At 42.7% G+C, this 9,304-nt stretch overlaps 1 protein-coding gene across 2 annotated transcripts in view; it reads left to right on the top strand.

The window, feature by feature from the left end:
* The window catches only part of Smc1a (structural maintenance of chromosomes 1A), a 45,952-nt gene extending 36,915 nt beyond the window's left edge, over window positions 1–9,037 (top strand). For both annotated transcript variants that reach the window (XM_010629741.3, XM_010629742.3), the window contains 6 exons: window positions 3,709–3,865; window positions 4,412–4,566; window positions 4,689–4,840; window positions 5,943–6,012; window positions 6,310–6,420; window positions 6,824–9,037. In XM_010629741.3, coding sequence (XP_010628043.1) covers window positions 3,709–3,865; window positions 4,412–4,566; window positions 4,689–4,840; window positions 5,943–6,012; window positions 6,310–6,420; window positions 6,824–6,907 — 729 coding nt within the window. In that variant the 3' untranslated portion in view covers window positions 6,908–9,037. The remainder of the gene's footprint in view (window positions 1–3,708; window positions 3,866–4,411; window positions 4,567–4,688; window positions 4,841–5,942; window positions 6,013–6,309; window positions 6,421–6,823) is intronic.
* Window positions 9,038–9,304: the final 267 nt, after the last annotated feature.

Raw genomic sequence — 9,304 nt, 5'->3', positions numbered from 1 at the left:
TTACTGTTTTTAAGAGACCTCTCTTTTCATGGTCACTGACTGCAATCTTATCTTCTATATCTGAGAGCCTATCTTCGCATTCTTTTATTCTGTTGCGTACACTTTCAATAGAGTGTTTAATCTCCTGGATATCTGTTTGAATCTGTTTTATGGATTCCATTTCTTTCCTATGTTGGGCGTTTATTGTTTCCATTTCTTTCTTATGCTGGGCCTTCATGGCTTCTATCGTGGTACTGAGCTCATCTATTTTTTTGTCAGTTTCTGCTCTAGAGTCTCGAATCACAACTTCCATTTTGCTCACTATCTCTATGGTTATCTGGGAAATTATTTCTGTTTTGAATTTTTCTAGAGCCTGATTGATCTGTTTTGTTACTTCCTGTGCTTTGAGTTCAGGGTGTCCTGTTGGTTCGCTATTGGCCTTTTCATCCTCATTTGCCCTACTGTTTGCCATTGGTGAACTGGAAGTCTGTCCTTGTGGCACTGATCTTTTGAAGAGGCTGTTTGAATTGTCTTGGAAATGTTCTACATTGTAGATATAATGGTTTATTTGTGTATTGTTTCCTTTGTCCTTCCAACCCTTGTATCTCCTATAAATTGGAAATTTGATCTAGTCTGGAGACTTGATGGATTTAAGTTAAATATTTTTTGGTAAGAATGCTATATTGGTGATGCAGTATTCTTTATGTTGCATCTCTTCAGGAGGTACATTATATTGGGATTTGTTCCTTATTAATGATAATTGGTCCCAAAATTGTAAAGTGTCAATTGCCAGCTCCCTCAATTCTAAATGTACACTTTTAGCTTCTTGGTTAGTCATTTTTATTAATAAGTTGGCATCTTGTGACTTGTTCTCTAACAGTTTTTTACCCAGTGGTGCTTACATTTTGATTTAATTTGTTTTATAACTATGTGACATCTTCATGTGGTTCTAGAATCAAAAATAGAAAACATGGTACATGAAGAGAACTCTAGCTTCTATTACTGTCCTTTCACCTCTCTCTTTTTGTTTCTTTCTATCTTTCTATATTTCTTTCTTTTTTGGTGGTGGTGGGGGGATGGAACTCAGGACCTTGTGATTGTGAGGCAAGTGTGGCACCACTGAGCTAAATCCCTGGCCCTGCTTCTCTTTCTTGATAGGTCACCCTTTTAATCAGTATTGGATTATCTTTTGTTGTTGTATTTTTAAAATACAAATGTGTCTCTATTCCAATATATTCATATTCTTTCTGCTTCTTAGATTAAAGATAATATACTTTTGAATACCCTTAACATTTCACTTAAAAGCCTATCCTGGAGACCATCCACAGCAGTGTATAGATATCTTCAAAAGGACTTAATAAAATATAAATATATTCATCATGTTCTACTTGTTCTGTAGCGCATTCAGTGGTCTCCCTTGGGAAAAAAGGCTGAACTTTTTTTTTTCTTTTTTTTTTTTGGTACCGGGGATCAAACTCAGGTCCTTGCACTTGCGGAACCACTGAGCTAAATCCCCAGCCCAAGGCTGAACTTTTTAAGCCAGTGGTGGTGAACCTATGGCACATGTGTTGCCCCTGGCTGTTATTGAAAGCTCCAAAAGTTTCACCATCATTGTAAGCCTTTCATAATCTGGCTTCTGCTTCTCTACTGTATTTCTTAGAAAATAAGACTGGGTCTTATATTAATTTTTGCAGTAGAGCTTTTTTTTAGGGATGTCTTATTCATGTACAAAAATCTACATTTATTCAAATACAATTATGTCATTTTCTTCTGGAACATAATCATAACTCTAAACTCTGAATTCTGCTCTGAATTTCTTGTGACTCCATATCTTTTAGAACCATTGTCCTTAGTGTCTCATGCCCAGCAATAGAGCTTTCCTTAAATGAGCACTTCTTGTCCATGTAGCTTTGCTCATGGAGCATTGGCAATACAGCTGTCAGTGATTTTATGCCATGAATTCTTCACCCAAGTCACAACCTCTTACAGGCTAGGCTTCACAAATTTTCCATTAAATCAAGTGTTAATTGAAGACTTAAGACATAGAAGTAGAAATAGAAATGATGATAGTTGAGAATGGTGGTCCACACAGAAGTTACAAAAAATTACAGGCCCCAAAACTCAGAAAATATTTCATTTCATATGAATGCACTGTGTCTGTTAAAACACATATGTATTGAATTATGATGATTCATGTTAAACACAACTGTATCTATTCATTATCAAGTATATATATTACTTGTGCATTGTGTCTGTACTCTGATTGGTTAATTGGCAATAAATCTCGAGTTCATCTGTTTACATAGGCATTAACCTCTTGTCCAAAGGTGCCTGCTTGGGTATTTACAAACAATTATAATTTATATTACTTAAGTATTAACATCAATACTATTTATATTTAATTATATATTAGTATTATTTTAAAATTTAGTATATATATGTCACATTGTAACAGATGTACTAAATGCATCTATCTGGCTAGTAATCTTAACTGGGGCTTACTTTTGGGATAAGGCTTACATTATGAGCATCCTTAAAAAAAAATCATGCTAGGGCTTATTTTTCAGTTAGGGCTTATTTTCTGAGAAACGTGGTATCCAGACTTCCTATACCCTTCTCTAACACACATGTATGAGTGCATGAACTTGCTCAAACATGCACAAACATGATTGCTACTACTGCCATATTGATTTGTATCCCTTTAAAGTTTTGGGGTTTTTTTGTTTGTTGTTTTTGTTTGTTTGTTGTTTTTTGAGACAGGGTCTTGCTATATAGTTCCGGCTGGCCTTGAACTCACTATGTCACCCAGTCTGGCCTCAAACTCACGACGATCCTTCTCAGCCTCCCAAGTTCTGGGATTTCAGGTGTGCGCCACCACTCAGCTCTCTTTGGATTTTTAATTCAATGAATTGACCATGAACAATTCCCATGGTTTTTGTTTATGTTCTCAGCTATGTAGAAGACTGTCCTCACCCCATTTATCTTGTAAGCCTTAGCTTACACATGTTCCCAGATATCTTCCCTGACCCCAGGGTCTGAGTTAGGTGCTCTTTTTGGGTGCTCATTGAATAGTCTGCTTATTTTTGTGTGTGTGTGTTCAACCTACAGTATTCTGATTGTTTACTTATGTGTGTTCCTCTGTTAGCTTCCTGGGTTTTGTAAACACAGGAAGGATGGTTCATAGGACAAGACAGCCCAGTGGCTAGTACTTGGTAGACATTTAGTAAATAGTTATTGACTAAAAGTGGCAGAAGGGTATAAGCTCAGACATGCATTCCAATAGTTATAAGACCTAAATCAAACTTGAGTGGAATTTACTTAAATGTAATGATCTAAGAAGAAAATGTGAGTTCCCTTAGTTATTGTGGATCTATAAGTGGAGTCCAGAGCAGCCTGTGTGGGAGCCTTTAGGTCACTCTAGGATAGTGCTGGCTCCTGGCCCATGCTGAGAGCCAGAAAGGGGTACCAGCAGCTGCTCCTCCAGAGACAAAAAGGTTGGCAGGGCCCGGGGGTAGGGCTAGAGATGATAAAGCAATATAAGTCTGTAATTTCCAAGGGTGATAGGAACAGTTACAATGGGCAGGATTGGGTGGAAAAGCGTTAAGCTGGAGAACAACAACTTACCTTCCTCATGGGAGTAGGTGCTCAGGCCCCACCTGGTTAGTTATCTGTGGGGGCCTTGGCAGAGGGGCTAGGCTCTCCTTTATGTTGTTGGGCCTGGGATTACAGGATGCCCAGGCTGAGGAGGAGATCAAACAGGAGATGAACACACTGCAGCAGAAGCTAAATGAGCAGCAAAGCGTGCTTCAGCGTATCGCTGCCCCCAACATGAAGGCCATGGAAAAGCTGGAAAGTGTCCGAGACAAGTTCCAGGAAACCTCAGATGGTAAGGTTTGTTTCTTCAGCTGCCTTCGAGGGCAAAAGGCTATCAGTGTGTGAAGGGTCTGCTGCTATATCAGAATAGCTCCTATTTTTACATGCTTTCTTTTTTTTTCTTTTTTCTTTTTTTTATTTTTTGTTACTGAGGATTGAACTTGGGTCCTTGCGCTTGCAAGGCAGGCAGTAGAACCACTGAGCTAAATCCCTGGCCCTTTACATGCTTTCTTAATTAAAACTCCCTAGTGCACTAAACAGTGGGAGTTACCATATTTGCTTTCTAGAGAGTTAATGAACTTCCCAACGTCACAAAAAAACTAGTTGCTGGTAGAACAAGAGGAATAATGTTTATGCAGCACTAGGCCTATGTTTCTTTCTCTATCCAGCGCCCCCTCCACTGGATACAGATCCTTATGGGACCATCTTTAGCCATTCCTTTCCTTGTGGGATGTCCTTGCTTTGGATGGTCATTTGCAGATCACTCTTGCCATAATGTGGTTCTCAGCCATGAAAGAACCCAGAGCACTGAGGGATCGTCTGTCCTTCTTTCTTGCAGAATTTGAAGCAGCCCGAAAGCGAGCAAAGAAGGCAAAGCAGGCGTTTGAACAGATTAAGAAGGAGCGTTTCGATCGTTTCAATGCTTGTTTTGAATCTGTGGCTACCAACATTGATGAAATCTATAAGGCTCTGTCCCGCAACAGCAGTGCCCAGGTAGGCTAGATCCCCTTACCCAGGCAGCTCCAACTTTCCTCAGTTGCCCTTCCTTCTAGGCTTCCTGTCTCCCTGTTTGTCCAGGCTCTGATCTAAATCCTGTCTTGTTTACTTCCCTCCAGGCATTCCTGGGCCCTGAGAACCCTGAAGAACCTTACTTAGATGGCATCAACTACAACTGTGTGGCTCCTGGCAAACGCTTCCGGCCTATGGATAACTTGTCGGGGGGAGAGAAGACAGTAGCAGCTCTGGCCCTGCTCTTTGCCATTCATAGGTAACTCTGTGCCTCTTAGGGCAGTTGGCAGAGGGACTGAACTGATACTACTAGAGGCTCTTGGAGCCCAAGGCTGTGCTGAGATCTGCAGAGGTGAAGATGTTTTGGTGGCATCTGAGTTGCATCCTTATTTCCTTATGTACAGTAGGGGGGCAGGGTGCTATCTTCCCATCCACCTTCATCTCAGCATGACCCCTTCATCTCACTGACCCCTGGCTCTGTTCAGTCCTACCACTAGGCTTTTGCTCACATGGTGGCTGGCTAATAAGCCCTTTCTGTGCAAATCTAGCTTGACCTCAACTTCACTCCTTCACATCTTATTCTCCTCCTTCCTCTGGGAAGCCCTGTTTGCCCGCTGTGGCATACTGTGACACTCCCCCACCCAAAGCCAGCAATACTTGAGTTTGTACCCTATGACTTAGTATTTAATGGTACAGCATCATTCTGTAAACATTTTATGAGTTCTGCTCTGTACCAGATCCTGTGGAGGGATTGGGGACAGAGATGAGTCAGACATGATCTCTGATGTGGAGGAGCTTACAGACTAGTGGAAGCCACACACATAAACATTGTGCTAAGTGTGATAACTGGGTGAGCATGGGTGCTGTGGATATACAGAGGAGGGACACTTAATCCATTCTGGGGGAGGGTGTGAGTGGGCTGCGGAAAGCTTTTGAGGGCAAAGACACTTGAGCAGGAATATAAATTTGCCAGGGAGGCCAGCAGGTCTTGGCCAAAGGTGCTGCAGAGGCAAGGAGGTATGGCAGAACATGGTATGTGTAAGGGAGGGTTGGACCATTGCATAGCTTGGTCATTGTGGCCAGCGGTGAGGACACTTCTTTTTCCCCAGTCACCCTGGAAGCTCCTGAGATCACCATGTTATTCATGGTTCTGGAGGATCTTGAACCACAGGGCTAGGTACAGAGGAGGGATTGGCTGATGGGTTGGTTTTAGAGGCTCAGGCAGCATTAAGACCTGGGGTTTTTAGTCTTTCATGAGTTAGAGGGAGAAGCTAGCCTTTTGATGTACCCTGGGGCTGTCCCACCCTGCTTTGCTGCTCCCTCCCTCCTTGATATCAGCTTACCTACTGGTTCCCTCCCAGCTACAAGCCAGCCCCCTTCTTTGTCCTGGATGAGATCGATGCTGCCTTGGATAACACCAACATTGGCAAGGTGGGTGCAAGGAAAGTGGGACCCAGGAGGGAGGCTCCCAGTTTGGGCTGGATTTCCGGGAGCAACTCCTTAATGTGCCCCACATCTTCCTGCTGCATGCTTTCTGAGCCTGGGAGGCTGGTCCTAAGGTCATTCATGCCATGGTAGTTGGTAGCTTTTCTTCAGCCTCTCTTCTCTGGAGCCCTCCACCCCTACCCTACCCCCTCTACCTACTGGTTCAAATTAGAAAATACATTGGGGAAGGGGAATGGTGTTAGAGTTTGAGCCTTGCTAAGTGCCTGGTGGCCCCTCCCACAGGTGGCAAATTACATCAAGGAGCAGTCAACTTGCAACTTCCAGGCCATCGTTATCTCTCTCAAGGAGGAGTTCTACACCAAGGCTGAGAGCCTCATTGGAGTCTATCCTGAGGTAAGGCAGGCCTGGCTCCCCAGGGCAGGAAGGGAAGGTTGCAGTGTAAGGGCAAGGGGTGGGGGAGCATAGGGAATCAGGTCCTGTCTTGCCATCTGGACTTACTGGAGCTCTGCCCTGGAAGATCAGCCAGCCTAGCGGGGCAGGGCACTTCCATTTGGGGACAGCTAGAAAGGCCAGGCAGAGGCAGCTAGACACTAGAGAAAGGAGGAGAGAATTCATGGGTAGACAGATAGAGAAGGCTCTGGGAACAAGAACGTCTCTCACTCAGAAAGATCCATTGCCTGGGCTTTGGGCAGGCACATAGGGAAAGGAAGGTTTGAGGCCCCTGGTCCTGGGGCACTAGACCCCTCTTAATTCCATTCTTACAATTTTCTTTTTCTTTTTCTCCCTCCTCCTTCAGCAAGGGGACTGTGTGATCAGCAAAGTCCTGACCTTCGACCTCACCAAGTACCCAGATGCCAACCCAAACCCCAATGAACAGTAGCAGTGGTTCTGCCTTTCCACTCTGTCTGGATCCTAAACTTCCCCTCTCCCAATCTCTGGATATTTGACTCTCAACTTTCCTATCCCACCTAGCCTTGTTTGGTGTCATCATGGGATTTAGACACTGCTCTGAAACACAAAGAGGAACAGAGGTCACATTAGGTCTGGAACAAAAATTCCTGAGCTACAGGGGGCCTCCTGGCCTCTGGAAGGAGGTGCTGAGCTGAGCTGAACAGGGCCATCAGTCCACCCCCCACCCATAATCATGAGTCCCCTGGGCCCCTTCCCCACGTGTGTGTGGGTATGTATGTGTGCATATGTGTGTTCGCCCGTGTGCATGTGGGTATGTTTGCAAAGTAATAAAATATATTGGAGACCTATCTTAGAAGAAGCCTAGGCTGAATTTGATTCCAAAGAGAGCTTAGGATGACAGCACCCCAGAGCTGGATGAAGGTTCTGGATTCCTCATAGGAGTCTTAGGCTGTCACTAGAAAGTGCCCTCATTGACTGTACTCATTAATTATTGTACTTATCAAACATATACTGAACACCTTTTATTTTTCAGGCTCTAAGCTTAGAATACTGAGTTAAATCTGACATCTCTCTGTCCTGGTAGGAAATACAGTGGGTTCACGAATTACTACAGTTAGCCAAGTGGTCTTAAGTACTTCAAATATGAAAAGAGGATGATCTCCAGACTTCCTGGAGAAAGTCACATTTGAGCTGGACCTTGATAAATTGTTAGGATCTAGGCAGGCACTAGGAACTGAGCATGGGCTCTATGGACAGACAGTTATGGGTTCTGGTCCCATTTTTTATCACTTACTAGTTGTTTGACACTGAGCAAATCATTTGACCTTTCTGTGCCTCAGTTCCCTCGTCTGTAAAATGAGGTTAATAATATTACCTACCTCATAGGATTTAATAATATCAAGCTCCCCACTGGAGCCTTATCCATGTGTAGAGCCCATTAGGTGCTGACCCCTCAGAATACAAGCTTTCTCAAGCCTGAACCCCCGAAGACTTCTGATCCCAGCTTTTAGAGACAGAAGGGACCTCCAAATCTGGGAGGTACTGAAATGCCCTGGTTACTGGGAAAGTTTCAGGGCACTGATAGGGGTTTAACTGATAAGTGGAGGGCCTTAGAAAGCCTATAGCTTCAGCCATGTGTGTAACCAGGTACCTAGACCCAAAGATGATATGCAAGGAACTAGAGGGAGAGGTAGCCTGGGCCACATCCTGGCCTAACATGTGGTTCATATTGGAAACTAACCTCATTAGCTTCAAGAACTGCAGAAGCAGCAAAGCCAAGTGCGGTGAATTCAGCCTTCAGTCATTTCCACACATCAATACACTTGTCTTATCTTAATCTGTGTATTGCATTTAAGAGTTAAATCAGGGCAGGTGATATAGCTCAGTGATAGAGCACATGCTTAGCATGCGCAAGGCCCTGGGTTCCATCCCTAGCACTGTCCAAAAAAAAGGGGTCCTAATTATTGAAGTAATGCATGAGTCCACCTCTTTAAGAAATTAGATTGTTATAGATAAATAAAGGTAGTCTCATTCAACAACCAACTTACTCCCCCTTCCTCTTTTAACTGCTATTAATGTTTATTGTACTTCTATCTAGACTTTGTTTTAATAGTTTTACATACATAAATGAATTCACTGAGAACATTTTGTATCTAATGCAAATGTTATATTGAATTGTTCTCTGATTTGCTTTCTTTACTGAGCAATGTTTCTGAGATCTGTGCATGTTGCTAAGTGTGAATCAATCCATCCTCTGTAATGGTTGCATAGATTACGATCATGTGAATCTACACATTTTACTTCCCATTTCTCTTATGATGAACATTAAGACTTTTCGGTTTTTGCTGTTATACTACAAAGGAGCATCTCTATATCTGTGTGGAAGTCTGTGTGTGTGAACATTGACCTAGGATTGCTTCCTAGAAGTGGAATTGCAGTCATAGGACATTTATGTATGTTTTTAATAGCTTATTTCCAATTTGCCCTCCTGTACTATTTACTCAGTATTTTTCTGGAGGTGATCTGAGGTCTAACATTGTTACAGGTTTATCCTAAGTAGTGATATTCTTGAAGTCATAGATTTGATGTGCTAATTATGTATTTTTCTAATATTAAAAGGCATGACTATCTAAACAAGAAATTTGTCTGTGTTCAACCAAAGAAGTCACATACTACCGGTGGTGCACGTGTCATAATTTGGCAAATGTTGGCATAGTTTGGAGATCAGATCTGTTTTGAATCCTATCTATAGAAACTTGTGCAGGTTACTTCACCACTGAGCCTCAGTTTTCTCATTTTATTAAGGGAGATAATACCTACCATGTAGCAGTGAAAGGAAGATTATGTGAAATGTGTTTAAAACATT

Source organism: Fukomys damarensis, unplaced genomic scaffold, assembly GCF_012274545.1.
Source record: "Fukomys damarensis isolate Sample0158 unplaced genomic scaffold, DMR_v1.0_HiC HiC_scaffold_39, whole genome shotgun sequence".
Taxonomy (NCBI): domain Eukaryota; kingdom Metazoa; phylum Chordata; class Mammalia; order Rodentia; family Bathyergidae; genus Fukomys; species Fukomys damarensis.
This window is presented reverse-complemented; position numbering and strand designations above follow the sequence as displayed.